The sequence below is a fragment of the Aspergillus vadensis genome, assembly GCF_003184925.1.
Source record: "Aspergillus vadensis CBS 113365 unplaced genomic scaffold BO88scaffold_7, whole genome shotgun sequence".
Taxonomy (NCBI): Eukaryota; Fungi; Ascomycota; class Eurotiomycetes; order Eurotiales; family Aspergillaceae; genus Aspergillus; species Aspergillus vadensis.
In genome coordinates this window covers 1,045,417-1,072,353 of record NW_020292045.1, presented here as the reverse complement: position 1 = coordinate 1,072,353, position 26,937 = coordinate 1,045,417, and the positions used below count along the sequence as shown (strand labels likewise).

Sequence of the window (26,937 nt, the reverse complement as noted above, 5' to 3'; positions counted from 1 at the left end):
TAGGGTCATGTGGTTTATTTGCAGTTGTTCCCGCCAATTCTCAATAGTCCCCTGTGTGTGAAGCGCTTTTCAACTTGAACCAAGTTTGACAGGCTCTAATTAGGTAATTGCAATGTTAAGCAACAAGGAACGCATACAGAATATTATACCTTGGTCCGTGTGTAGAACCTCGAGGGCTAAGGCTCTGGCCATTCTTTCCCCAGGTTCGCCCAGCATTAGGCCATTAAAGATAGCTGGAATGCCTTGAGGGTTGCGGATTGACCAATATCCATATTCAGATTGTCATTGCGTTTAGACCTGCATTCCTAAGCACGTGCATATCTTAAAATATGCTGGTATCTTCTGCGAACCTTTGTTCACCTGAAGTGCAGTAGACATAGATCCCGCCAGTAACATACAATCGCATGGTCTCCAGTGCATACTGAAAGCACGGTTCTGCCTACACAGAATCTTCCCGAAGAAGATTGGAATCACTCCGGTGGGATTAAAATCTTTCAGATTAACTACGGAAATAACCGGCTGGACAGCAAGTCGCCGAAGCCCAGCATTCTTCGGCGCTATTTCCACCAATGGCTCCACATAATGCAGGGTAACCTCAACGTTAGAGTTCCATAACCATTTGATATCAACGCCCGATAGCCATAGTACATCCAAACCCGAGGAATGTGCCTCAACAGTGTGCACTGGAGCAACACGATGGCATTGTTGTACCGAGGACATTCCAGTAACCTAAAGACTTGACAGCGCCTGTCATTGGAATGTACTTTACTGGGATGCCTCACGACAGGTCTAGCCCTGACAGCAGTTGTTATAAAACTCTTTAACCTTCAACTAGCTTCAAGATAAAAAGTCAAGTCTCCACAATACTCTGATTCTCTTCCTTCTATCTCCGAAACAATAAACGGCATCATGGTTTCCGCCAAGGCTCTTCTGTTCACGATGATTTCTGCGGTGATGGCGCAGAACAAGACCCAGATTGTATGTATACTTTCCGACTACTATTCTTCACTTCAAATCAATGATTTGTATCATCTGATTGAAAGGCTTCTAGGGCACCACGAGCGAGTTTCGTGTCTGCACTGTAGACGCAAGGCCCATCTACTCTGAAACCTGCGTCCCTTTGAACCAAACTGGGTATATACCATGCCGACAATCGTTGCCATAGAGCCTGCTTTAACACAAGAGGAATAGGTCAACCCAGTTCAATGTTGCGGTCGGCTGTCGCCAGTATGGGTATGATGACCGATTCCGAAATAGATGTGACCTATCTAGCTGACCGATCTTCTCCTGTAGAAGCACAACATGCACCGGAAATTACGATACGGTGGGATACCGGAGTGCCTGCTATGAGAACAGTCGGTTCTTTCAGAATTTTGGTACGATAAGCGGGAGCATCTATTGCTATCCTTCTTAGAGGACGACGGGTTGTTGAGACCCGTGTGAAGAGTCTGGATGCATTATACGGAACAATTTGATGATTGTGAGGGTATGCTTATCTAGTTAGTGAATGAAATTGACTTGCTGTTTCTAAGCAGCCTGGATGTGGCGTCAATAAGTGATAAGACAAGTTTCGGGAAGTTGGCAGCTACTTACAAAATATGGAGACAACTCATATTACTGTCTTCTTTGACTCAATATCCTGCGCATGTGGGCTGGTATCGGCAATTTCCGACGATAGATTGGACACCCCACGTTGAGCGAAGGCCATCGACAGCGGTAAGCTCAAGGGATCGTTGGGGAAGAGGGACTCAGCCGAGAGAAGCCGCGAGAATTGTCCGCTGGTAACCTGAGTTCAGACCCACGGCACCAGAGATCGACTATTGGATGCGACGGTACAGTAGCGGGCATTAGAGTGGATGATCTGGAGGCACCGATGCTTGTTCGCCGGCGCTAATTTAGGGCCATCGCTTAGAAGAAGAAAATCAAGAAGGGATTCATCAGCCACGGCAGTTTGATCAGGCGTCGGCAATACTCTGAGCAGCATGAAAAAGTGCGAGAGGTGCTTTAAATTGGTTTTGAGTAATTGTCAATTGTCTTACGAGATAAATGGCAGCATGGCGTGGTTGGCAGGCAACATGTTGCAACAACTCAATCCGGGCGATCACCGTCGGACTCCGGGTGGGAATCAGGGTTGGAGACCCATTGCTTATCACAACAGCCGACGCCAGTCGCTCTGGGGTGCATTTGCAGAATCCCCTCGACAAATCAGCTTTTCTTCAGTATCGGCCGGTCTGAATTGACCCAGTCTGCTAGCAGTTGGAGACATGCAATGATGCCATTGTCTCGTCCGATAAGCAAGGGCGGCCAGTCCCCCGTCCCTTCTGTCTGACTTGGAAAAGTTATAATGTCCGTTTCGCCGGGCTAGCGGTCAATTCAAACTCTTCGCCTGTTGTCCCTCTCAATTTCCCCAGCATGCGTTCCTCCGGTCTCTACACAGCACTGCTGTGCTCTCTGGCCGCATCGACCAACGCGGTTGTTCATGAGAAGCTCGCCGCGGTCCCATCGGGCTGGCACCATCTCGAAGATGCCGGCTCCGATCACCAGATTAGCCTGTCGATCGCATTGGCACGCAAGAACCTCGATCAGCTTGAATCTAAGCTGAAAGACTTGTCCACACCTGGTGAATCGCAGTACGGCCAGTGGCTGGATCAGGAGGATGTCGACACGCTGTTCCCCGTGGCCAGCGACAAGGCCGTGATCAGCTGGTTGCGCAGCGCCAACATCACCCATATCGCCCGGCAGGGCAGCTTGGTGAACTTTGCGACCACCGTCGACAAGGTGAACAAGCTTCTCAACACCACCTTTGCTTACTACCAAAGTGGCTCTTCCCAGAGATTGCGCACAACGGAGTATTCCATTCCCGATGATCTGGTCGACTCGATCGACCTCATCTCCCCGACGACCTTCTTCGGCAAGGAAAAGACCAGTGCAGGTCTGACCCAGCGGTCGCAGAAGATCGACAGCCATGTGGCCAAACGCTCCAACAGCTCGTCCTGCGCCGATCTCATCACGTTGTCCTGCCTGAAGGAGATGTACAACTTTGGCAATTACACTCCCAGCGCCTCGTCAGGAAGCAAGCTGGGATTCGCCAGCTTTCTGAACGAGTCCGCCTCGTATTCCGATCTTGCCAAATTCGAGAGACTGTTCAACTTGCCGTCTCAGAACTTCTCCGTGGAGCTGATCAATGGCGGCGTCAATGACCAGAATCAATCGACGGCTTCCCTGACCGAGGCTGACCTTGATGTGGAATTGCTCGTCGGCGTGGGCCATCCCCTGCCGGTAACGGAGTTTATCACTTCTGGCGAACCGTGAGCATTACTCCTAAAACAGCACTTGAGTCGAAGCTAATTATGCAGTCCTTTCATTCCCGACCCCGATGAGCCGAGTGCAGCCGATAACGAGAATGAGCCTTACCTCCAGTACTACGAGTACCTCCTCTCCAAGCCCAACTCGGCCCTTCCCCAAGTGATTTCCAACTCCTACGGCGACGACGAACAGGTAAGATGATACATCTCTCCCTCGGCATCTACATACTAACAGCATCAGACCGTCCCAGAATACTACGCCAAGCGGGTCTGCAACCTGATCGGGCTCGTCGGACTCCGCGGCATCAGTGTCCTCGAGTCATCCGGTGACGAAGGTACACTGCTCATCACCATCTTCCGCTAAAGCATACTTGCTAACAGCAGTATAGGAATTGGATCCGGCTGCCGCACCACCGACGGCACCAACAGCACACAATTCAATCCCATCTTCCCCGCCACCTGTCCCTATGTGACCGCCGTGGGAGGCACCATGTCCTACGCGCCCGAAATCGCCTGGGAAGCCAGTTCCGGCGGATTCAGCAACTACTTCGAGCGAGCCTGGTTCCAGAAGGAAGCGGTGCAGAACTACCTGTCGCACCACATCACCAACGAGACGAAGCAGTACTACTCGCAATTCGCTAACTTTAGCGGTCGCGGATTTCCCGATGTTTCGGCCCATAGCTTTGAGCCTTCGTGAGTCCCTACCCCCTCTTTATCTTATAATGATACAAATAGGGGCTAATGTGATATAGCTATGAGGTTATCTTCTACGGCACCCGCTACGGTTCCGGCGGTACTTCCGCCGCGTGTCCCCTGTTCTCTGCGCTCGTGGGCATGTTGAACGATGCTCGGCTGCGGGCGGGCAAGTCCACGCTGGGATTCTTGAACCCCCTGCTGTACAGCAAGGGGTACAAGGCGCTGACGGATGTCACGGCGGGACAGTCGATCGGGTGCAATGGCATTGATCCGCAGAGTGATGAGGCTGTTGCGGGTGCGGGCATTATCCCGTGGGCGCATTGGAATGCCACGGTCGGATGGGATCCGGTGACGGGATTAGGACTTCCTGATTTCGAGAAGTTGAGGCAGTTGGTGCTGTCGTTGTAGATTACATGTCCTGTGTATGGGATGAGATTTTGTATGTGATAGTATGTGAGATATGCTAAAGATGATTTTCGAGATATGTACGACTTTCACATGGCTTTCTTCCTGAATGGTTCATAATATGACCGGGGTCATATTGGTAGGCCGCTTCTCCTTGTCTAGGATTAAATTAATGCTTCCCCACCCCCCTCAACGACCGTCACGGACAAAGTCAACAGACCACCGCCCTCTCAATATGAGTGGCTGATAAGGAGATGCTAGGTTACTCCGTGAAATCCCTGAAATTAATTCCGACAGGGGTCAAGGGCCATAGGCCCAATCAATCAACTTACCCCGCTTCTGGCACCGCATAGGGCTGAGCGATGCGATGGTGAAAATACCATTCAGTTGCCGATTTTGCCGTGGGGACAGATTTCAATTCCGGATTCACCCTACAGGAGATGGATCATGCCTGGAGAATATATGTCTCTAGTCTGTTGATGCTGGTCCTGACATTTAATTGGTTTCATGTAGCTGTACGGTAAGCGACATGCAGCTTAAACCGCTATATCTGCAGTCAATGCACGAGGGCCAGCGAAATCCGCGATGTCAGTGCAACCTGACCTTAATCGGCCGACTGCAATAAATTAATACTCGCTGTAATGGAGATATACGCATAACCCTCACTTGAGATAAGGCGGAAGTATTTCAGGATCTAATCGGAATGGCTCATCCATACACTCTGTCGGACACTCGCCCCGGTCATACGATACCTGCACGGGAACCCGCAGTCGCAAATTCGCATTCCTGGAGTTATCGACATCGACCGAAATGAATATGGAGAGGCTGTACCGTCGGGAGATGTACGGATGGGTAAACGTAGGAGGGAGGTAATCGGGCGTGTCGAAGTTGAGGATCAGGGGGGTAGTTGCTTGGTATGTCCCAGACTGGTCTGTCATATCATACAAAGTCAGGAGTGGTAAAATTCACTGCGAGCGCTTTACGTACCCTGCTTGTTATGACCGCAGTCCTCCCACGATGCGATGCGCAACTTCCGCACCTGAGTACAACCCGTCCCCGTCGTATTCGCAACAAGCTTGAAATCCAGCAACTTGTTAGCGTCTCCCTCTAACGGAAGCCGGTCTTGCGGAGACACAGAAACAAATGTCATCGCGCGAAGAGACGTCTGGATGCTGGCATATATCCCGGGGACATTTGCGTGCTGTTGCGATGGATTTAGACAGCGATAGTGCCATTTTAGTGGAACTACCGTAGACACCATTCCCGAATGATTTAGGTACAGCGGGGCAGGTTCCTCCGTCTGCACAGACAGATAGTATAGATCGCGGCGATGTAATCTATCGCGAACACGTCGTGACGATGCGAGTGTATATTCGCCGGGAAAGTCGGGAATGCATATGGGAGGGGAACATTCTCGAGCCGGTGCAAACGTTACTGGTGCTTCAGTCTCGGCGATGCATTCTTCGTGGTCGAAGAGTCGGGCTTTCAGGAAGTATTCTATGCGGCCTTGTCCGCGCAGAATGAGGTCGTTGGAGTTGTAGACTGGCATGGGTTTGAAGGAGAGAGATGGGGGTAGGGAAGTGGTGTCGTATTCGTCGGACGAGACGGCATTGGCGGTACGGGGGATGTTGAAGTGGAAGGGGTGTAGGATTGTGCGTGAAGTGTTGGCATTGTTTTGCTGTGCTAGTTCGCGCACATCGGATGCTCGGAGCAGCTGAACTAAGTTAATTCAAAGATCTTATGGAAAAGGGCTCAAGGTCATCTTACTGTGATATTCTTTGCGAGTCGCAGCAGCTGTGTTGAGACATTCAAATTAACTGCCGTTGATAAATGACCTGGTATAGCGGGTTAAAACCAGGAAAGAATTTCTTTGATGAGACCTTTACCTTCAAAGGTTACTTCGACGAGTAATTGTTGCGATGAACTGGCAGTCTCATTGCCTGGCATGGATATAATGACATTGCCGTCAAGGTGACTGTCTGTGATGACATGGCTGCTGCTTTCTAGATTCACCTCTGCATAACCCGGCGATACGCAATTTCTTCCTGATTGTGGATTGACTTGAATGTGAAGTCGCGGTGCCATACTGAATGTCCTAAGAAGACCACTGTGACCATTTTCGCCGAAGGAAGCAGATTGTTGTAGAGAAAAGGTGGAAGAACCCAGCACACCGACCTAGCCCGCTAAGAATCAGGTGAGCACGCACCGGAGGAAAATATTCTTCGAGACATGGACTGTCGCAGTTTAGTAGGTCATCGTGCAGGCAGAAATGACGCTATCAGCCCGTCTGGCCCCTAACAGGGATACATCCTCCCTCCCGATAGGGCTGAAAGGGCCTCGACAGGGATCTGAGGGATTTTCCGGATTGTTGGCCGCGCCCCGTGCAGCAGGCTCGATCATGGTGCCTCTCGTCCAAGTTTCGACTAGCATCATAGCGCTTACTAGCACAAAAGCTTAGCATGCGTGGCTAGAGAATTAATAGACAGTCTTTGTTGTAGTTTGCACTGTCTGAGTGTTGACGTTGCACAGCAGCTGCTGATAGTCGGTCAGATGGAGCAGCTTGTCAGATTTTAGGGGTGCCTTGGTTGTTCTATTGGCGGCGGGCCATAGTTCCGGGCTCACTCTTGCCGAGGGTAGTCTCGGGGAAACGGGCTGATCGGGTCGACACATTGTGATCCAAACTCTGTGTTATAACAGAGAACGATATTTACATCACTTAGGAGTGAAAAGGTTTTCGATATTGGAGAAGGGGTATAGTATTCCCAACAATCGATTTGAGACTAGTAAAGAGTCTATTGTCTAACTGCTCAATACATATATGAGAAAAAGTGTTGTTACAGTAGAAAGTAAATCCCGTCCCGTAGACGCACGCTCAGCGATTTTACAACCCCTTAAGCACTGGTAGAAGAGGGCATAGCACCGGACATGGACATGGAACCCGAAGGAGCACCACCACCAGAGCCACCACCCATGGCAGCGCTGTCCGAGTTCTCATGACCACCGTTCTCATCGTAGTAAGCAGCAATGCTGTAGTAGGAGTTGTCGGTGTAGTCGGCAGTGGTGTTGATACCGATTTGGATCCAGGCGAACAAACCGTCCTCGATGCTGTCACCGAGGTACAAGAACTCCGGGAAGGGGTCGTAGGCGCTGGTAGCCTGCTCAACACTCCACATGTCGTCGGCATTGCTGGTGATATCCTGGGTGTTGGTGGTGTAGGGGTAGGTGTTCTCAACAGCGGTACGCAGGACCTCGTTCCAGAAGAGCTGGCCGATGTGGGCGACGCTGCCAGTGCCCACTTGAAGGGTGCCGTTGTTGCGGTTGATGGTGGAGTTGAGGTGAGTCAGGAGATGGGTGTGGATGGCGCGGCCGTCGTAGTGACCGGGGAAGATGGTCTGGAAGGTAACAACACCATCCTCATCGGTCTCTTGAATACCACGGAGGAAGGTCGAGTCCCAGCCGTCGGCGGCGTAGTTGCCACTGGTGGAGATACCACTACATACTTAGCTATGATCGGATGAAAAGATGAAAAAAAGCACCATACCTGTAAACACCGGTAGCGTTGGCGTTCCAGATGTCGACCAGAGCACCCTGCACAGGCAGGCAAGTGTTGACATCGATGTACTGCACTTCGAGGAAGAGATCGACACCATCACAGTACTTATCCTCCTTGACGTTCTGACGGATCACTTCACCCCAGACGTAGTAGGGGCCATCGGTGATGGTAGGAGTAAGGATGGAGCTGGTGTTGGCGCCGAAGATGTCGGCCTCGGAGGTCTGGGGGGAGTAGTCAAGGAGGCCAGTCTTGTTGTGGTTGATGGCTTCCCACTTTTCGAGGGCCGCGAGGTTCCGGCGGAACTTGTGGGGAGCTATTTATGGTTAAACGATGCAATCACGGTTTGCCAGTTCAGGCCTGCTTACCAGCAGTCACGCCCCTCTTGGAGCGCAGCTCGCGGGCGGTGTTGGCACGGCGGGAAACGGAGCGCTGCTGAACCTGTCTAGCCTGGTGGCTGTTGGAGCAAGCATTGACACCGTGTCTGGCCTGCTCAGCGAGGGCATCGCGAAGGCGAATCTCCCGCTTGACGGCCTCATGGTCATGTTTCTCGCCGGGGTGGGCGAAAGCCAGAGTGGCCGCGGTGAGAGTGAGGAGCTTGGAGAAATGCATGATGAAGCTATCCGAGTGATCGAGATGATTGAGCTGCGATCGTGCTGTTGATGGCCTTCAAGTCGTGGCTGAGGGTCTTGATATTTATGCTTGACATTGTTGATGCCTCTTCTATAGCCGCGTCATCCAGTCCCATACTGGCGTGGCCGTCAGGCTACCCTGTGAGCCGTACTCAGTCCCTAGCGAAGATTTTTGATATCTCAACTGTCAGGGGATTCGTCATCACGTACCCTGGCGGCAATTGGAAACCCTAGAGGGACTCCGAGATGCCGGCTGGGCAATGGAAGCTTCTTGGCGCCGCGTACGTGGATCCGCAGCGGAGGATAGAAGCTCAGGGAACTTGACCCTGGAAGGTGGATGATCGACACACATCACGAATCATTGTTGTGCAATTAGTACACATGGAGCGTCTGACGTTATCAGATCAGGCATCCGGACAGCGTCCGCGGGTCTGGGGTATTCTTCGCGCCTTGGCTGTTGCTTCCGCCGATTCTGGATGGTGGCTCAGTGGTTTCATCTGGCAGGCTAAGGCCAGGACTGGAATTAGTCACTGTCGTTGGCACTCTATCTGTGTAGTGATTCGTAATCTCTTCGACGAAGTAGACAACAGGAGGCTGTTGTTGCGTGGAATATGGCAGGGTTTGTTTGGTTGTGATCTCGTCAGGGCTCCGCGGTGTCCGAATTTTCTCCTGCAACGGTGGAGTTATGCAAAGAATAGAAGCACGGGCCGCCGAATACACCCATACTTGTCTTTCCGAAGCAGACCTGAACCGAAGCAGTGTGTGTGCGAGGTGAGGCGCAGTGCAAAACAGAAGTAGTTGCGTATAGCTTCTTCACGTCTCGAAAGGGCAATGATTGCTGCACAACCGGTTCAAAACTGCCGCTTAGTCAGATTCTCCGTCTTCCTCAGCCACTGAAGGCTCAAAATCGGGCAGTTGTGGATGCTTTCCACTGCCATCCCTGAGCCGATGACGCACAAACCATCCACCTTTAAATCCATCGGAGCATAACTTGCTCCCGTCCCTGGCTCGGATGTGATATCTCGGTTAACGTCTAGTGGAGCTTTACCATCTAGAGAAACTGACAGGGGAATAGTATATGTTGTGACCGGGTTTAGACAATTAGGGCGCCTGCATCGCATGACACGCATGGTTAACTCCTGGACGTTCACCTTGATCACTGACAGAATTTGCGCCCGCTGGACATCAATTCCCCAATCGCCGAGAATGATCAAGGCCGCAGTGTTGATTTATTGCAAGGCCCTCTACATTCAGAGATCGGAGTAAGGGCGCAAGAACACTCCAGTCTTCTCAAATCATCCTCATGTCGGAAAAATCACCCGAACCCTGTCCTGAGCTGTAGGCAGATGGCGTTGTAGCACTCGCACATTCAACCTTCTGGAAGTCATAGCTAACAACGGATCATGGAGCGTTTAGCACGCTTGGTCGTGTCAGTCGGAAGTTGAGGGGAAGGACCAGAGAAGAAAATACTAAAATGCAGGACTGGGCGCAACCTGTCATTTTTGGACTTGGGGGTCCTTGTAACCCGTTAAGGGCGCGAACCTTATGAGATCGAGTCTGTCGCTGAACACTTGACATTTGACATATCATGAACTTCCAGATACTCACCGCTGATGGTTCAAGCTAGCTTGCTTGTGATTATATTGGGTGCTGTTGCATTAGTGGCCTTCATGTGCCAAAGTTGGGCACACTGATCGGCGCGCATCCCCCAGCCACCGCATCATTGACCTTCGCCCCGAACCCCTGCTAGTCAAAACACACCTCAACGTGCAAGGATCAAAGATACCTACTAGTATGGCTTCCTCCAAAACCGAGCTCGACTATCGCGTTACCGACGACGTCGGCTACGGCCTTGGTAGCGAAACCGCAGCCGCATTTCGACTCAATGGAATATTTCACTTTTGGAAAGAACACCTCGGCTTCAACATCCACCCGACCATCAGGGAGTCCTTGCAGACTCCAAGTCCCCGCATCGCAGATGTAGCCACAGGCACAGCGATCTGGCTCATAGACCTGGCGAAGGAGCTTCCCGATGCGACCCTCGACGGGCTCGACCTCATCCTCGACATGGCGCCCCCGGTGGAGTGGCTGCCACCCAACATCACCTTGCGGCAGTGGAACATCTTCGACGACCTGCCCGAAGAGCTGGTGGGACAATTCGATCTTGTACATCTCCGACTACTCCTACCAGTCATCCAGAATGGCGATCCCTCGTCAATCATCCAGAAGATCACCCGCATGCTAAAGCCCGGAGGATGGATCCAATGGGATGACCTGAACATCCGAGAGGCAAAGATTTTCAAAGCCAGGCCCGAACTCAAGGTTGAAGCGTTGGAATACCTCACTCGATTTTGGAATACCGGCGAACGGCAGGAATGGATTGGTCGTCTTCCGCAGAGTTTTGAACAAGAGGGGCTGAAAAGAACGAGCATTGATCGATATGAAAACTTGAAGCAATACCTTAAGGCCGACTGCGAGGGATATATTGTGACTTGCGAAGAGACTGCGCGAACACTTGCCAGGAAGGGAAAGGTGGATGAAGCGAAAGAATTCTCTCAGATCGTTCACCAAGCATCGCTGGAAGCTGCGGCTGGCGCTGCCGTGGTGGCGACTAGGGTCGTTTGTATCGGGCAAAAGCCTGTGGAGCCGTGAACTAAGCGATCATCTGAAAGATTGTGGACATGTCTATTTGATGGTTGCTGAGAATGACTGTTCGGGCAGATGAATGTGGGTACATAGCATGGCATGCAGTCGCTGTGTTTCGATACTGTTAAGGCACATCCCTTCTCTGTACCATCAATAGGTGACTTGTTGAGAGAGAGCAAGATCTGGTTGGATCTGGCAAGAGTGAGCAGCTTGCGAGAAAGTGGCAAAGGTTGCACTCGAGATGTTTATAAGCTCAATTGGAGATGTCTTTCGTAGTTCAAGACCTTGTCGAATCCTCATCAATGTCACACACCTAAGCATCAGTGCTACCCGTTCCGTGCCACGAATAGCGTCATCACTGTCAGAATGCCCTCAAGTATACTGCAGTACACTAGCTGCATGCCTGATTGGTTCCATTTGCTGTCCAGTGTGTCACGAATAACCCCGACATGATGGCCAGTAAGTTATTGTAAGCTTGTGTGATCATCCATTGGGCTCAAATAGTAGACATAGAAGAGGTGATTTTTCCGATATATCTACGGAGTACGTAAAACCGGGAATGTTCTTTCTTAAACACCATCCTTCTCCAGGATATATAATCTACCTTTCTTCATCCGAGTTCGAATACTATCAAGAACATCATGTTAAGCATCTCCACCTCGATATATAGTTGAACATCATCGAACCCACCACATCTACGAACCATTCTCACACCTCCTCAAAAGCTCCCACAAATGCGGCTGCAAGAACTGTCTCTCCAGCCCCAGCGTCTCCGCCAAATACGACCGCCAGTTATCCTCCAACCAAAGCAAATCCTTCGGTTCAACATCCCCGAGCGCCTGCACAATCATGAACCCGAGATAAGTATCCTCGTCCTCGAACGGTCTCGAGATCTTCAGCCATCGCGACCCCGGAAAAGCATGTATAATATCCCCATCAATGCAGCGGCGCTCGAGCGCTTCGTAATCATTGTCGTCGCAGTGGAAAGTACAGGTTAATAGATACCGGTCGGGACCTATACATGCCGCCATTGATTAGCATGATGCACGTAGACGTTATTAAGTTGGCATGCATACCACTATTCCCCGCCTCATTCCCTTCGCCATTCTTCAGTACGAAGAGTTGCTGGAAGATCCTTGTGTCGAATTCAGCAATCTCTAAACACGACTTGGTCGTGCCGAGCATGCTGTGTGTTTTTGGAATGCGGGCGAAGTTCTCCGGCTCCATGAAATCTAAATCGTCGCAGTCGTATGCAGCAAGCCAGCGAAACTGTTTCTGGGGGCCTAGACGTCGAAAGAATTCTCCTTTTGTGACAGAGCCGGTTTTTAGGACATCGGGGACATGGTGCTCCTGATACCATTGACTAAAATTTTCGTCTGTGACGGTGGGATCTCGGAGGCGGGACGAAGCATAGAGCCAGAGTTGAGGGGAAGACATTGTTGTGACGCTTGACGCTAAAAAACTGCGCAAGGTACTGAATCTAAATTTTTGAAATCAATTGAACGAGTCCATATTGAATGCGAAAAAGAGAACGCATAGCAGATAGATATATCCATGACATGGTCCATCGTTACCTCGCTCGGGATCACAAACAACGACCATGTTAGGAAACCACATTGACCTCTTGAGTTGATATCAGACTGTATCGTGAAATGTGCGATGCGTCATATGACGCTATTCCCAGAGTGTCCGACGCCACGTAACTGAGTGACCAAGATCTTGCTTTGCACTATCCGGACACAAGAACTCTGGCCGTGCTTGCTCAACTTTCTGGACACTAGATCCCACCAATGAGTGTATATGAATCATCAATGAACCATGGAAGCCCCGTTATTAAGCTAGGCTAGTCAGCAATGAGTAGTAGTCTCCGTTGTAGCAAGCTGGTCGAGAAGTTAATGCGACGTTCTGTCAACGCATTGCCATACTGTATACATCTTGACCGACATTCCTTCCGCCGACTGATATCACATATGTACTGTGCATCGGGAGAAATAGCGATAACAAGCAGACTTGAGTCGGAATAAATTGTACCTTAGACACGATGACAGTCTTTCGCTGGATCACTTCAAGAAAACTTTTCTGCGTGGTTCAACTGCCCCCCTGTGACTTTGCAAAGTTAGATCGGTGATCCACCCAAACTGGGTTCTGGACCTGTCATTGAAACAATCCGGCATGGATCGACATCCAACTGCAGGTAACACGCATGTCACACTCACGACAAATGGAAATCATACTGCCTACAATGATCTCCCTCTTTGCGGCAATTTCCTGCTTGAGGCTCTAGTTGAATCTAGGCCACCACTCGTGCTGAAACTATATTGATGATGCCTATTTCCAGTTTCACCTGAACTTTGCGTTTGGTCCCCGACAGAGTAGGAAGCAGGCCATTGGCGTTGTTTGGACCGGTCGCATGCTTTCTCCTTCAAGGCACTATCCTTGTCCCAAGACGAGGTTTCAGGAATTTGCTCCCTTTCGCAGATGATGCCAATATCTCAGCCGTTTGCTGTCCAGTTCAAGTTTCAGATTTTAGTATCATAATCCGTTGTTTCCTTGTTCTCATATATGCGATATCCAACCCTGGCAATTGGGTTAGTTGCATACACTATACAGGCTACAGTACGATTACTTCACGACCAGCCTGTCACGCCTAAATACCGCTCGCAAATTGGAGTAAGCCGCGACCGACCAAGTATAAGGTCTCTCCGAAATACGAGATTTAAGCTTAAGCAACAAGGCAGAAGATGTTGTATCCGTACCTGCGATGCCGTTCTCAGTGCCATGGTCCCAACGTGAACCTTGCCAGTGCTGTATCCTTGCGCACTGTCCCCTCCGGCAGTGGCTGCGGCCGGAAAAAGGGTGACCCACCGCCTTACTTCAGTAGAAATTTGTGGAAAGTCAAAGATCCAAGTGGCTTACAGGCGTGCAACTTGGCGAAAATAGTTACTTGCTTATCTTCATGGTGGCTGAAAGTAGACGACGTAGCTGACACTAGCTGGCTTCACGTCGTGTGTAACTCCTTTCCACGCACGGGCTATAACCAGGGGAGACTGGCAGATCAAATGTCGGAACATGGAATCGAAGCATAGTTGACAGTCTTGATTTCGTGTTATCCTGCGTTAGCTGCTCACTCGATCTCGGAGGCCTAACACCCTTATTGGTGCAATCTGGATGTAACAGTCCTGCTAAATGTTCACCCAATCATTGAAAATGGGATGTATAGGACCACCCAAGGCGGGTAATGATCTTCACCTGGTTGTGTAAGCCCACCTCCTTGCTCCGCGATACGAGATATTATGCGACTTGTACATCTCTGAGATAGCACGGAAATGTCAGGGCTCACTACCACGTGTATAACTGCTTTCCTACTCTGTAGCACTCGACTGTATGCTGCAAAGTGCACCCGCACGGAATCGCTTGGGCTTGAATTCTAGGCCGCAAGGAGGGTAAATGGCAGCGTATTTCCGCCCCCATTTCTCCACCCTTTCCCCGCAATCCATACATTTCGCTTGTGTCTAGCGTAGTCTCATATCCTGACAGCCGTCTGGATATCCAATTTGGCTCATTGCAGGACGCCCAATTAGGCGTACCACCTCTCAGAACACGTGGACTGATGCATGGACGTCCCAGCGGCTCTAGAGCAAGTAGGAATGTTTGTATTTGAGCCTTAAGGCTGAAGTAGGCGTCAGTGCAAGGTACTACTATACTGTTTTCCATGTGACGAGGAAGATGAGGGAGAGGCTGTCAGACCATGCCTCCCTGCCGGATTACCCCGACCGCTCGGTTTCTGTTTGACTCAGGAAGGCTTGCGGGCGACTGGCAGCGATTGGAGGAGCCAAGGACTGGGCGCGGTCATCTGCAAGCACCAGGAGCCGTGGGAAGCTTTGGTAGCTTTGGCCGGCAGCGCCACGTCGGATAGATCGGCCGCCACCTACGTGCTCTGGATCAGATGGAACACCGCCAAGGGAGCCAATGCGACACAAGCAACCAATGACCCATGAAGTCGAAAGAGTTATTTAACTCAGTACGAGTACAACTCCTGATCCTGATGTCGGGTAACCTGTGGGCGGTTGGATTGGGGCATCAGTAAAAGCTGGAGATCACGTGGTCATCCGTGGGGTCCTGAGGCCGATTCCTCGCCGCATTAGGAAATCCCGGCGTGTAACACCCTAACAATCGTAACAAGAATGTGACGATTAATTTCCCTAGCTTCAACTAACCCCCGACCGGCTCACGTTAGCTTTCCGTAGCGTGGGATTCCACTCAAATCATATCTCTTGTAAGCAACCGAAGTTGGGTTAGACAGACCCACGGCCGTCTCGTGGCCTGACCATTGCTGCATCCCGTCCATCTGGACTGGCCTACCAATCCCCGTGGGGTTTCCCCAGCCGGGGATCTGCTTTCACGCTATTCAATCGTCGATGTACACTGACCTTATCCATGGTTGACTCTGGTATCCCCCATGTCCTCATACCTATCTGGGGTCATGTCATGTCGGCGCCCGACCGCAACCACAGACGCCGGCTTCGGTGCTCCCCTCATCCCCTCCTTTGCGGAGACCGGCCTCCTTTGATGCAATCCTCGAATGACGGCATGGAAACGGCCATCCTGGTCCAAAGTGACCAATCCAATCCAGTCCCTTTGAGTCCACATCGACTAGGATGTAACGGAGCCTTATGGTCAAGGTATTTCCAATTCAACCAGATGCCGCCTGGTTGGCTGGCACACGCGTAGCGGTCGGTCGATGCCGCATCAAAGAACTCAACGATTAGTCGAACTCTGTGCCCATGCGCCGTTTTGGCCAAGTCGATGTCTCGTCGTCATTCGGCAAATGCACTGACGGGATCCACCCCCGAGGACAAGGCTCTCGCGTGAGATTTGATAAATGGCCGGGGCCTCTCCCACCACCCCGGAGGGCTTTGATTAACCCTGAAACGTGAAAAGGTGATTGTCAAGCCGCAGAACCCCCAAGTCTTGCGACTGAAGTATGTTCTTGTTGGCCTCCAAGCCACAGTCGCGTAGAAAATTCAAGGTATCGGCCTTCCGGTTCCTCTCCATTACTTGAACCACCTTCCCCTCTGAATTGTGATTTGATACCTCATCCGCAAGAATCTAAGCGCTTCTACTGTGTGTGCATCCTGTGTCTATTTGACCTCTCATAATGGACGGAGAAGGGGTCACGGCGAAGGCCGTTCACAAGGACGAAAACCCTGCCAGCGTTGAGCACGCTGAAAAGCCACAGCAGCGACACGATGTCTTTGATATTGAAGGACGCTCGGGCGGTCTTAACGCCGTATTCGAAAACCCCTTGGCAGGCGTGCCGCGAGAGCAACTCCTCGACGACGTGGAACGCTTTTGTCGCCAGTACGGTCTCGAAGCCCACTTGGACGAATTCCGCAAGGGCGCCTTGATCTCGCAGAATCCGCAGGGCGCATTGGACCTCCCTGACCTGACCGAGGCGGACAAGGAGACCCTAAGGCGAGAACAGACGCATAAATGGTCGCAACCTTGGCAGCTTTACTTCATGGCATGTAGGTGCTTTACCAGTACTACCTGTCATGACCTTTCTCATTCCAATGCTGACGATGCTTCTATAAAGCCATGTGCTCTCTTGCAGCCGCTGTACAAGGTATGGACGAGACTGTCAACAATGGCGCCCAGGCAATCTATCTCGATGTAAGTGCTCTCTCGTCTTTATCCTCAAGTGGCCCACACTAACAACCAGCAGGAACTTGGGATCACTGCACCCCGATTTTCAGAGCAAATGCAAGATTACCTTACCGGGCTTGTCGTTGGCGCTCCCTATCTAGCGTGTGCGATTCTCGGTTGTTGGCTCACCGAGCCTATGAACAGATACCTGGCGCGACGTGGGACAATTTTCTGGTCTTGCTTCATTGCAGCAGTGGCTTCCATCTGGGAAGGCGTGGCTAATTCCTGGGTCAACCTCTTCATTGCACGGTTTGTCCTTGGCCTTGGTATTGGTTCCAAATCATCGACCGTGCCCGTGTATGCGGCTGAATGTTCCCCGGCCCCCATCCGAGGTGCCCTTGTTATGATGTGGCAGATGTGGACAGCATTCGGCATTATGCTTGGTAATATCATGGGCGTTGCTTTCATGGGCGTATCGAGGGATCTCTCGTGGCGTCTTATGCTCGGATCAACCGTGGTCCTGCCCCTTGTTGTCTGCGCGCAAGTCTATTTCTGCCCGGAGTCCCCTCGGTGGCTTATTCAACACAACCGAATTCACCAGGCTTTCAAGTCTTTCCGCACGCTCCGCCCCACTGATCTGCAGGCGGCCCGAGACTTGTACTACGCGTACGTCCAGGTGGAGCTGGAACGGAAAGTCAACACCGGGAAGAACTTCTTCTCCATGTTCCTCGAGCTCTTTACGATCCCACGCAATCGTCGCGCCACGCTTGCTAGCTGGATTGTCATGTTTCTGCAACAATTCTGTGGAGTGAATGTGATAGCTTATTATTCCACAACCATTTTCGTTGATTCCGGATATAGTATCCAGCAAGCCCTATTGGCCAGCATGGGAACAGGGATCTTGAATTGGGTTTTTGCCCTCCCCGCATTCTTCACTATTGACACGTGGGGCCGCCGGAACCTGCTGCTCTTCACTTTTCCATTCCTAGCCATCTGGCTTCTCTGGACTGGGTTCTCGTTCTGGATTGACCCGGAGGACTCAACCAGTAAGAAGCGGGTGGCCATGGTCACAACGGGCATGTATCTGTTCGAGGTTTTCTATTCCCCGGGTGAAGGACCTGTGCCATTTACCTATTCTGCCGAAGCATTCCCACTGCAGGTGCGTGAGGTTGGCATGTCATGGGCCACTGCGACAACATGGTGTTTCAACTTTATTCTGTCGTTCACCTGGCCTATGCTCCTAAGAGCATTCAAGCCTCAGGGTGCATTCGGATGGTATGCCGCGTGGTGTGTGATTGGATGGTTCCTGGTCCTTCTGTTTGTACCAGAGACTAAGGGTAAGTGCGCATTTTTCCATGGTTAATGGCCAGAGCTAACATTAGATAGAACTCACACTCGAGGAACTTGATCAAGTCTTTTCGGTCTCGACGCGCAAGCACGCATCCTACCAATTGAAGAATGCATGGTGGCATTTCCGCGTTTGGGTGCTTCGGCAGAAGTTGGAACCACTGCCCAAATTCTATGAGCATGCGGAGAACCTGGCGGAAGGGCACGCGGAGGGCCACCCACAGGAGTACAATGAGAAATGATCGGTCCTGGGTTATAGTATAGCTGTTGGTAGACGTGTAGTATTTGCCTAGGGGCTCTTTGACGATGATGAAGTCTAATGGTTGTGGTAATATGTCAGTTGATGGATGCGAGTGATTAGTTGTTTGATACCTGAGCTTAATACTCGAGAATAAATACTGTTTTTGAGTACTTGACAAGTATGGAACTCTATGAACAACTTGTACATGGACCTGTTTATGCTTGAGAGAGGTGTCTGATTGAAGTGGGTATCGTGTGGTTGTGCCTTGATGATCTCAGTCCAAGGAAGGAGCGACCAGAACAAACAAATCAGGTGACCCCATCTGCATGGTTCAGTGGTTAATTTAATGACTTTCCTCCTGTTTGGCACGTATCAGTGGATCCAGCGATGTAGACTATTATTCACTTTCAGATCTGATAAGCTATATAAAGTTACTAGTCATCATGCAGGGTCGTACTTGGCCCCACCGGACCTGAGACATATTATTCAGTGAATGTCCAGGGTGGCCCTGCAATTTTGTCCAAGGAAAAGCAAAGAAGATACTCGTTCTGAAATCCCATCACACACGACTTTGTCTCATGATAATACGCGCCGCGGTAACTGCCAAGGCTGTAATACCCAAAGCAATTGCTAGGAAGCTCCCGCTCTTCTAAAATTGAGGTTCCTATATTACGTGATTAGAAATGGTATGAAACATAGAATTCCGTTACCACTCACTTTATATTCCTGTATAGAGTCTTCTGTCTCACTGGTCTGTTCTACTTCGTAGGAGACAACGGTCTCGTCTCCGAGTTCTGCATAGTATTGCTGCAGTTGTTTTACCTTCGCCTTGACGAAGTCCTCACGGGCCTTATGCATCTCCGGGGTGGTGGTAGCGTTGTATACCCTCTCCGCAATTGACTTACGCGGGCCCCAGCAGTATTCATCTAATAAGTCCCAGTATATCATATCAACTGACGGTACCATGCGACATGCCATATTGAACCACGCGCTTCTGTCCTGTATTGACCGGCGCATTCGTGCTGACAGATTATGATCAGAAGGGTCAATTCCCAACTCTGTCTCCCTCGCTTCCATGCACAGCAAGAAGAGGTCTGCTTTCGGTCAAAAATTCTCGAAGAACGCCTTTGCGCCAGAGTTGTAGATGATCCGATGTGGTCGCTCCAGAAGTAGCCACCACGGGATACTGCCGGCAAATTGGGCCGGAGCCGCATAACAGAATCCCCAATCAATAATGCCGGTGATCTGAAGGGAGTCATTCACCAGAACGTTGCCAGGGCATAGACCATCGCAGAATAATTTGAAGGGTCCATAGTTATCTTCAGGGGACAGAAAGTTCAATGCTGACGCCTTCATCAACTGACGACAAGCATATTTCTCGCGGCAGTCCGTAGAATCGTAGATACTGTTTCTTTGTTGTTTCAAATGCTTTGACTGCAACTGGAGAAGCGAGACGATGTAGTCTGTGGAGCTGTTATAGGTTCTCGGCGGGTCAAGATCAGTCAGCCCGCATGTCCGGACCAGCTCGTTCATAGCGAGGGTTAGGGGCCGTTTAGTCACTTGTGCCTTGCCAGTCACTTCGTGGTTACCCAGGCTACCAATGCAATCAAAGTCGAGTTTCCACAGTTCCAGCAAGACCTGTGCCATTTGCCCGTACAGCGCCTTGAGCATCTCCTCGTCGATATCTGGGTTGAGGGTTTCCTTCTTGTCGGAAGAATCACTTGTCCGGAGTACTTCCGACATCTTCCTCCCTTCGACCCAGGTCATGATAATGAAGGGGCCCAGACCTGTAGGATTCTCGTCTGCCGTCCCGGAGGCAATCACTCGGGGAACGGGAACGGTTGTGTTGTCTGCGATATATGTCATAAGTATGGCTTCTCCGCGAACTTTCTCTTCCGGGAACATGGATTTCCCTGGAAGCGGAAACCGAATCAGCCAGTCATCGCCATCATCCTCCCAATGTAGACGCAAACTAAAGTTGAACAATCCGCTGTGCATTGACCGAAGCAAGCAATCATCTCGGTTGCGATACCGGTTGGCCAGTTCGCAAATGCCGCTGGCGGATCTTGAACAGCGTTCCACCCATTCTTTCCTCAATCTATCAAATTGTACAAGCGCTATATCATCAAAATCCATGAATGGGAAAGGTTCGGGGTCTTATGTGCTTCATGAATCTTACAATGGTCGAGCAATGAATGAACGACCCTGCGAGGGATAGATCCAGACACCGCTTTGTTGACCTTGCTGGATGTAATGCGGTTGGTTCCTAGATCGGGTGCCGGGCTAACCTATTGCGGCTAGTCTCCGCATTGCCCAACAGATGTTAAGTGTTGTAGTTGACCAAGAATAAGCCTGAGATGGAGCATGACAATCGTATTCTGAATATGTATTAAGTGCTACTCTATCGCTTTATCCTTCGCACTGAGATGAGTTCTATCTATAACGGTCTATCAAATACAAACATATCAATCCTCTAGGCAAAGCCAGGCTTGGTCATCTTGTGAACGTAGTCCTCCAGGAGCCTGTCCTCCTGCTCAACAATCGGCTCCACAACAGTCATGCCCCGATCAATCTCGGCCTTCAAACGCTCCCACTCATCCGAGGTACCATTGGCAGCAGCGGTCTCCTTACGCTGAACGGCATCCCCGTTGGCATGGCCATTCTCAGCGCCCGTCGCATGACCATTAGCAGCCGTGGGGAAGAGGAACGGAGTGTAACCCGCAGCCTCGAAAGCATCCTTGGGAGGAACGGTGTAGCGGCCCTTCTTCAGAACATACTTGCTGATGGACACAGCGTAGAGTCTCTTCTTCAGCGCCTCGGGGTCATCCTGGCCCTTCTTTCCCTTGCCCGGCTTCAAGAAGTAGGTGACGATGTAGATCCACTTCTGGTCGAAACTGGCCACATGCGACTTGACCTCGTACTTGGCGTATGCGGGAATCTCTCTCTTGAAGGTGGTGTAGACGCTGCCCAGAATGAAACCCAAGAAACCCTTCTTTCCTTGTTCCTGCAGACGCTTTTCCAGGAGCGCAGCTCCCTTCACGACGATACTGGACATGAGAGCGGTACGGGAGACATCAAGGTCGGAGAAGTAGGTCGAGTTGGATTTGTGCATGTTGAAGTCGAGTTCCATGATGGGAGCGCGAGAGTAGATGCTGACGGGCTCGAGAACCTCGGTGCAGGGACGGGCGGGCTGTTCGACGGCAGGGGTGATGAGGTAGCCATGCTTGAAGAAGTAGCGGTACACGCGAACCTGGGGCTGTCAGCAAATTGACATTCAAATAATAAAGGTAAGCGAAGGGGCCGAATGCGACGTACATGCCAAATCATGGGGAGAGTCTTCAGGTTGAGCAAAGCGAAGAAGATGGCAGCAGCTTTCCAGAAAGTGACGGACTCCCAAAGGGAGCTCGCCAACGAGCGAATGGCCTCCATGTGGAGATTTTGAGAGCAAAAAGAATTAAGATAAGAGAAGGAATATGTACAGAAAAAAGAAAAACGACAGAGTCTATGATGGTCTATGCATGAAGAATCGCCTACAACAAAAGGGCGGGATTCCAGAAGGCTTAAAGAAAGGCAGGGCGGCAGCGGAAAAACTTGCCGTGGGGCGGCTGGACCGATTAGTGATAAGCTCCGATAAGCTGCTGCCGAGGTTTGCCCCAAAAGGGGTGCGCTTCCGTGCAAACTTTGATGCGATTTCCACTGTCCCTGCTATATGCTTTGGCTGTGCACAGTGTGGGCTCCACTGTCTGTCCCGATCAGGAAGTAGTTGTTCGATGACAAAGTCCGTGTTGCCTTATGGTGAGCCTACACAAATAGGTGCCAGCATGTAAAGCTCATAAGTCTTCTCAAAACTTGCCGTGTGGCAAGCAGGCTCTCCGACTGCCCCTTTTTCTTTCATACGTTCATCACTTGTTTTGACAAAAGGACCGGGGAGAGCTTGTATCCCTCAGTTCCTCAACAGAATGTTGTTGGTGTCTGCTTCTCCACTCCACTGAGTAATGTGGAATCCGATCTGGTCTCCACCAAGTGCGGCTGGTAGCTCAGCTCTCTTCTACACGCCACCATGATTGCACAATGGTAACATGGCACACCGAAGAAGGACAGCTATATGTGTAGAAAAGGTGGTCACAGCTGCACCTGGTCTGTGCAGATAGCTCTGGAACGCAGAGGAGGTCGGAGATCTTCTGCCCGACATAAGCGGGGAAGCTGAAGACAAGCCAATTCATCTGAACCTGCATCTTCAGGTTCCGTCCAGTGTGAAGCGCACATGCTGAATCATGTACACTATGTATAATGATAAAAATCGGTATCCTGTCCTTCAGAGAATTTAAAAAAGGGGTATATTACCAAATCCCATTGCTTACCCCGCAATCCCGCCGGGGAAATTCCCAGTCTCTCCTCTCCTGGCGTGATGAATATGATCGGGGTAGAATTGGTCCGATTGAGAAATTAATAGTATTATTCCACCAATCCACCTGCATAGGGACAGCCCCCATGGCAGTTCGAATAATTGAACCTGCATATGCGTGCCATTTCTGCATGAACTTTTCACGCCACTTATCTCCATGTCCCGTTTGCCGTTTTCTCGCGTGGATAATAGCGAGAACCGGTGCCAACCCCACGATTCTTTAACCGGCTCGGCAGGGCAAGCGCCGATGATATATAAGTCGAGGTTATGGCATAGATGCTAAGAAATATTGCGCGTGGGCGATATTACCATGAAACTGCAGTTCATACTCTCGTGCTGGGCCATCTTGGTCGCCCAAATTCGGGCGACTACAGATGGTCTGACAGATTTGGTCGCCTGGGATCCTTATAGTCTGACCGTCAATGGCAATCGCTTGTTTGTCTATTCCGGAGAGTTCCATTATCCTCGATTGCCCGTTCCGGAAATGTGGCTTGATGTCTTTCAGAAGATGCGCGCACATGGTTTCAACACTGTTAGGTTTGTGCAATGTGAATGTCCAAGAGTTTTTCCAGGCCCGTGACTTCTGACGGCTGTCACATAGTCTATACTTCTTCTGGGACTATCACTCTCCAATCAATGGGACCTATGACTTTGAGACCGGGGCACACAATATCCAGCGCTTATTCGACTACGCCCAAGAGGCCGGCATCTACATCATCGCACGGTTAGACATAGTTGCTCACCGTTTTTTCGGGAATCGCTGACATCAAACCAGTGCGGGGCCCTACTGCAATGCTGAATTCAACGGAGGTGGTCTAGCTCTATACCTGAGCGACGGGAGCGGTGGTGAATTGCGAACGAGTGATGCGACATATCACCAGGCATGGACTCCCTGGATTGAGCGTATTGGTAAGATCATTGCGGACAACTCTATCACAAACGGTGGGCCAGTCATCCTCAACCAGATCGAGAATGAACTTCAGGAGACCACGCATTCTGCGACCAATACCTTGGTCGAGTATATGGAGCAGATTGAGGAGGCATTTCGAGCTGCTGGCGTGGACGTTCCCTTCACTAGCAACGAGAAAGGCCAGCGATCTCGAAGTTGGTCAACAGACTATGAGGATGTGGGTGGTGCGGTCAACGTCTATGGCTTAGACTCGTATCCGGGAGGGCTCAGTTGCACCAACCCTTCCACAGGATTTTCAGTCGTACGGAACTATTATCAATGGTTCCAAAACACCAGCTACACGCAGCCCGAATACTTGCCTGAGTTCGAAGGTGGTTGGTTCTCTGCCTGGGGCGCCGACTCTTTCTACGATCAGTGCACGAGTGAGCTGAGTCCACAATTTGCGGATGTGTACTACAAGAACAATATTGGTCAGCGGGTCACCCTCCAGAACCTGTACATGCTGTACGGGGGTACGAACTGGGGCCATCTAGCTGCACCTGTGGTGTATACTTCATGTAAGTACTCCCGTTAGGTGCCGCAGGCAAAGCCATACTTACTGGCTGTAGACGACTACAGCGCTCCTCTTAGAGAGACTAGACAAATCAGAGACAAGCTCAGTCAGACGAAGCTCGTTGGTCTGTTCACTCGAGTGTCTTCTGGCTTGCTGGGAGTCGAAATGGAAGGGAATGGTACCACTTACACATCGACCACCTCAGCATACACATGGGTGCTTCGGAACCCCAACACGACCGCCGGTTTCTATGTCGTGCAGCAGGCTACCACATCCTCGCAGACAGACATCACGTTCTCACTGGATGTGAAAACTTCTGCGGGCGCGTTCACCTTACCCAATATCAATCTGCTAGGCAGGCAAAGCAAGGTAATCGCGACTGATTACCCACTCGGTCACAACACGCTCTTGTATGTGTCAACTGACATCGCGACATACGGCACTTTTGGAGACACGGATGTTGTTGTGCTTTATGCACGCTCTGGACAGGAGGTGTCGTTTGCCTTTAAGAACACGACTAATCTGACCTTCGAGGAATATGGTGACTCGGTGAACCTGACTAGCAGTTCAGGTAATCGCACCATTACCTCATACACCTATACACAAGGCAGTGGTAGCAGCGTCGTGAAGTTCTCAAATGGCGCCATTTTCTATCTCCTGGAGACGGAGACGGCATTCCGATTCTGGGCACCTCCCACCACAACAGATCCTTATGTGACAGCGGAACAGCAGATATTTGTGCTGGGCCCATACCTAGTCCGTAATGTGAGTGTCTCTGGAAGCGTTGTGGATTTGGTTGGAGACAACGACAACGCCACGACTGTGGAAGTATTCGCTGGGTCTTCCGCAAAGTCTGTCAAATGGAACGGTAAGGAGATCACCGTCAAGAAAACAGACTATGGGAGTCTTGTGGGATCGATTGGTGGCGCCGATAGCAGCACCATTACGCTCCCCAGTTTGACCGGATGGAAAGTTCGCGACTCCTTGCCCGAGACCCAGTCTTCCTATGATGACTCCAAGTGGACGGTGTGCAACAAGACTACAACCCTGAGTCCAGTTGATCCACTCAGTCTGCCTGTTTTGTTTGCCTCCGACTATGGCTATTATACCGGCATCAAGATCTATCGCGGTCGGTTCGATGGTGCTAACGTGACTGGAGCGAACTTGACTGCGCAAGGAGGTCTGGCTTTCGGTTGGAATGTCTGGTTGAACGGGGATCTTGTGGCCTCGCTTCCAGGTGATGCCGACGAAACGTCGTCTAACGCAATCATTAGCTTCACCAACCATACCTTGAAGCAGACCGATAATCTACTGACAGTTGTGGTAAGTTAGCACGCAGATACGCTAGCTTAGACCCATATGGTTAACCTCCTCACCCAGATCGACTATACCGGACATGACGAAACGTCTACCGGTGATGGCGTGGAGAACCCTCGAGGACTTCTCGGAGCAACACTCAATGGTGGTTCATTCACGAGCTGGAAGATCCAAGGAAACGCAGGGGGTGCCGCAGGTAAGAACTCCATGGGGCCCCTTTCCCTGTCGCACTAGACTAAGAACATTGTTCTCTTTGTGACAATAGGAGCATATGAGCTTGACCCGGTGAGAGCACCCATGAACGAAGGTGGCTTGCTCGCCGAGCGTCAAGGTTGGCATCTTCCAGGATACAAGGCGAAGTCATCCGACGGCTGGACGGATGGATCTCCGCTCGATGGACTCAACAAGTCAGGTAAGGATCAATATCCTTGATGTCGCTGCCCGTTGCTATCCGCATCTAACCCAGAATAATAGGAGTCGCATTTTACCTGACCACCTTCACCCTTGACCTCCCCAAGAACTATGACGTTCCTCTCGGTATCCAATTCACCTCACCGTCAACCGTCGACCCGGTGCGCATCCAGCTCTTCATCAACGGATACCAGTACGGCAAATATGTTCCATATTTGGGGCCACAAACAACATTTCCCATTCCCCCTGGTATCATCAACAACCGCGACAAGAATACCATTGGCCTCAGCCTCTGGGCGCAGACGGATGCGGGTGCTAAGTTGGAGAACATCGAGCTAATTAGCTATGGTGCGTACGAGAGTGGCTTCGATGCGGGCGATGGGACAGGATTCGATCTTAATGGAGCTAAACTGGGGTATCAGCCTGAGTGGACAGAGGCTCGCTCACAGTACACCTGATGATATCCAGTCATTGGTTACTAACTAGTGGTGTACTAGTTGTTAGTATCGTCACTCCTCAAAGTGGAGTGTAGTAGCAGTTAAGTAGTATATATTTATTTCAACGGCTAGTGAGAAATAACATCGCAGTCGATGGGGTATACTCCAATGTTATACTGTATGAGCAGCCCAATAGAATATTCATCTCTCACCTGTAAATGTTAGGCCAGCGTGACACCCTAGGATCTGACTCTGGAACTAAGTGTGTGTGCCAGCCAGAAGAGTTGTGGTGGTGGGGGGAGATGCTGTGGGATCCCCGCCTTCTGCCTCAGGCAAAGGGATGGACCCACCCGATAAGAGCAACAAACAAGCGCGTCGCGTTCGGCAACTTCTGTACGCAACTGTCTGAGGTCAAGTATTTGCCGTTGAATTTGAA

The 26,937-nt window shown here is 50.9% G+C and overlaps 10 protein-coding genes across 10 annotated transcripts; 5 read left to right on the top strand and 5 right to left on the bottom strand.

Moving 5' to 3' along the window:
* Positions 1-787: 787 nt before the first annotated feature.
* Positions 788-1,585, top strand: BO88DRAFT_403771 (uncharacterized protein). The gene is made up of 4 exons (XM_025706442.1): positions 788-978; positions 1,052-1,134; positions 1,192-1,233; positions 1,294-1,585. The coding sequence occupies exons 1-4, from the start codon at positions 910-912 to the stop codon at positions 1,412-1,414; spliced, it is 315 nt and encodes a 104-aa protein (XP_025564652.1). The 5' UTR covers positions 788-909; the 3' UTR covers positions 1,415-1,585.
* Positions 1,586-2,049: 464 nt separating this feature from the next.
* On the top strand, positions 2,050-4,430 carry BO88DRAFT_385848 (S53 family peptidase). Its single transcript, XM_025704758.1, has 5 exons — positions 2,050-3,308; positions 3,357-3,498; positions 3,547-3,640; positions 3,695-3,998; positions 4,058-4,430. Exons 1-5 carry the CDS (start codon positions 2,413-2,415, stop codon positions 4,407-4,409), a joined length of 1,788 nt encoding a protein of 595 aa, XP_025564651.1. The 5' UTR covers positions 2,050-2,412; the 3' UTR covers positions 4,410-4,430.
* Positions 4,431-4,738: 308 nt separating this feature from the next.
* On the bottom strand, positions 4,739-6,570 carry BO88DRAFT_256872 (uncharacterized protein). The gene is made up of 4 exons (XM_025702249.1): positions 6,293-6,570; positions 6,174-6,241; positions 5,394-6,120; positions 4,739-5,337 (listed from the first exon to the last, which is right to left on the bottom strand). Exons 1-4 carry the CDS (start codon positions 6,489-6,491, stop codon positions 5,069-5,071), a joined length of 1,263 nt encoding a protein of 420 aa, XP_025564650.1. The 5' UTR covers positions 6,492-6,570; the 3' UTR covers positions 4,739-5,068.
* Positions 6,571-7,297: 727 nt separating this feature from the next.
* On the bottom strand, positions 7,298-8,568 carry BO88DRAFT_362926 (intradiol ring-cleavage dioxygenase; the record flags this gene model as incomplete). Its single annotated transcript, XM_025703933.1, has 3 exons — positions 7,298-7,898; positions 7,948-8,272; positions 8,325-8,568. 3 exons carry the CDS (start codon positions 8,566-8,568, stop codon positions 7,298-7,300), a joined length of 1,170 nt encoding a protein of 389 aa, XP_025564649.1.
* A 1,814-nt stretch (positions 8,569-10,382) lies between these two features.
* Positions 10,383-11,240, top strand: BO88DRAFT_434359 (class I SAM-dependent methyltransferase; the record flags this gene model as incomplete). The annotated part of the gene is made up of 1 exon (XM_025709474.1): positions 10,383-11,240. One exon carries the CDS (start codon positions 10,383-10,385, stop codon positions 11,238-11,240), a length of 858 nt encoding a protein of 285 aa, XP_025564648.1.
* Positions 11,241-11,846: 606 nt separating this feature from the next.
* On the bottom strand, positions 11,847-12,983 carry BO88DRAFT_486923 (uncharacterized protein). Its single transcript, XM_025712500.1, has 2 exons — positions 12,311-12,983; positions 11,847-12,249 (listed from the first exon to the last, which is right to left on the bottom strand). The coding sequence occupies exons 1-2, from the start codon at positions 12,669-12,671 to the stop codon at positions 11,930-11,932; spliced, it is 681 nt and encodes a 226-aa protein (XP_025564647.1). The 5' UTR covers positions 12,672-12,983; the 3' UTR covers positions 11,847-11,929.
* Positions 12,984-16,073: 3,090 nt separating this feature from the next.
* Positions 16,074-18,615, top strand: BO88DRAFT_362919 (sugar porter family MFS transporter). Its single transcript, XM_025703932.1, has 4 exons — positions 16,074-16,762; positions 16,831-16,907; positions 16,960-18,217; positions 18,267-18,615. Exons 1-4 carry the CDS (start codon positions 16,393-16,395, stop codon positions 18,467-18,469), a joined length of 1,908 nt encoding a protein of 635 aa, XP_025564646.1. The 5' UTR covers positions 16,074-16,392; the 3' UTR covers positions 18,470-18,615.
* A 522-nt stretch (positions 18,616-19,137) lies between these two features.
* On the bottom strand, positions 19,138-20,604 carry BO88DRAFT_442885 (aminoglycoside phosphotransferase family protein; the record flags this gene model as incomplete). Its single annotated transcript, XM_025709989.1, has 2 exons — positions 19,138-19,462; positions 19,592-20,604. 2 exons carry the CDS (start codon positions 20,602-20,604, stop codon positions 19,138-19,140), a joined length of 1,338 nt encoding a protein of 445 aa, XP_025564645.1.
* Positions 20,605-20,833: 229 nt separating this feature from the next.
* BO88DRAFT_403765 (acyl-CoA thioesterase) lies at positions 20,834-22,021 on the bottom strand. The gene is made up of 2 exons (XM_025706441.1): positions 21,784-22,021; positions 20,834-21,718 (listed from the first exon to the last, which is right to left on the bottom strand). Exons 1-2 carry the CDS (start codon positions 21,895-21,897, stop codon positions 20,942-20,944), a joined length of 891 nt encoding a protein of 296 aa, XP_025564644.1. The 5' UTR covers positions 21,898-22,021; the 3' UTR covers positions 20,834-20,941.
* Positions 22,022-23,144: 1,123 nt separating this feature from the next.
* Positions 23,145-26,627, top strand: BO88DRAFT_362913 (glycoside hydrolase family 35 protein). Its single transcript, XM_025703931.1, has 7 exons — positions 23,145-23,410; positions 23,475-23,597; positions 23,649-24,340; positions 24,392-25,659; positions 25,717-25,849; positions 25,919-26,065; positions 26,128-26,627. The coding sequence occupies exons 1-7, from the start codon at positions 23,184-23,186 to the stop codon at positions 26,520-26,522; spliced, it is 2,985 nt and encodes a 994-aa protein (XP_025564643.1). The 5' UTR covers positions 23,145-23,183; the 3' UTR covers positions 26,523-26,627.
* The last annotated feature ends 310 nt before the right edge of the window (positions 26,628-26,937 follow it).

Bases quoted from the DNA above. Each gene is read 5' to 3' on its own strand.
- BO88DRAFT_403771 (XM_025706442.1), top strand. From the start codon at position 910: ATGGTTTCCGCCAAGGCTCTTCTGTTCACGATGATTTCTGCGGTGATG. The intron at 979-1,051 runs GTATGTATACTT...AAAGGCTTCTAG, and splicing joins CGCAGAACAAGACCCAGATT to GGCACCACGAGCGAGTTTCG. The intron at 1,234-1,293 runs GTATGATGACCG...CTTCTCCTGTAG, and splicing joins GTCGGCTGTCGCCAGTATGG to AAGCACAACATGCACCGGAA.
- BO88DRAFT_385848 (XM_025704758.1), top strand. From the start codon at position 2,413: ATGCGTTCCTCCGGTCTCTACACAGCACTGCTGTGCTCTCTGGCCGCA. The intron at 3,499-3,546 runs GTAAGATGATAC...TAACAGCATCAG, and splicing joins CCTACGGCGACGACGAACAG to ACCGTCCCAGAATACTACGC. The intron at 3,641-3,694 runs GTACACTGCTCA...ACAGCAGTATAG, and splicing joins CGAGTCATCCGGTGACGAAG to GAATTGGATCCGGCTGCCGC.
- BO88DRAFT_256872 (XM_025702249.1), bottom strand. From the start codon at position 6,491: ATGGCACCGCGACTTCACATTCAAGTCAATCCACAATCAGGAAGAAAT. The intron at 6,242-6,292 runs GTAAAGGTCTCA...CCGCTATACCAG, and splicing joins CGTCGAAGTAACCTTTGAAG to GTCATTTATCAACGGCAGTT. The intron at 5,338-5,393 runs GTACGTAAAGCG...ATGATATGACAG, and splicing joins CTGCGGTCATAACAAGCAGG to ACCAGTCTGGGACATACCAA.
- BO88DRAFT_486923 (XM_025712500.1), bottom strand. From the start codon at position 12,671: ATGTCTTCCCCTCAACTCTGGCTCTATGCTTCGTCCCGCCTCCGAGAT. The intron at 12,250-12,310 runs GTATGCATGCCA...CGGCATGTATAG, and splicing joins GAATGAGGCGGGGAATAGTG to GTCCCGACCGGTATCTATTA.
- BO88DRAFT_362919 (XM_025703932.1), top strand. From the start codon at position 16,393: ATGGACGGAGAAGGGGTCACGGCGAAGGCCGTTCACAAGGACGAAAAC. The intron at 16,763-16,830 runs GTAGGTGCTTTA...GCTTCTATAAAG, and splicing joins GCAGCTTTACTTCATGGCAT to CCATGTGCTCTCTTGCAGCC. The intron at 16,908-16,959 runs GTAAGTGCTCTC...AACAACCAGCAG, and splicing joins CCCAGGCAATCTATCTCGAT to GAACTTGGGATCACTGCACC.
- BO88DRAFT_403765 (XM_025706441.1), bottom strand. From the start codon at position 21,897: ATGGAGGCCATTCGCTCGTTGGCGAGCTCCCTTTGGGAGTCCGTCACT. The intron at 21,719-21,783 runs GTACGTCGCATT...TGACAGCCCCAG, and splicing joins CTCTCCCCATGATTTGGCAT to GTTCGCGTGTACCGCTACTT.
- BO88DRAFT_362913 (XM_025703931.1), top strand. From the start codon at position 23,184: ATGAAACTGCAGTTCATACTCTCGTGCTGGGCCATCTTGGTCGCCCAA. The intron at 25,850-25,918 runs GTAAGAACTCCA...TTGTGACAATAG, and splicing joins AAACGCAGGGGGTGCCGCAG to GAGCATATGAGCTTGACCCG. The intron at 26,066-26,127 runs GTAAGGATCAAT...CCAGAATAATAG, and splicing joins CGATGGACTCAACAAGTCAG to GAGTCGCATTTTACCTGACC.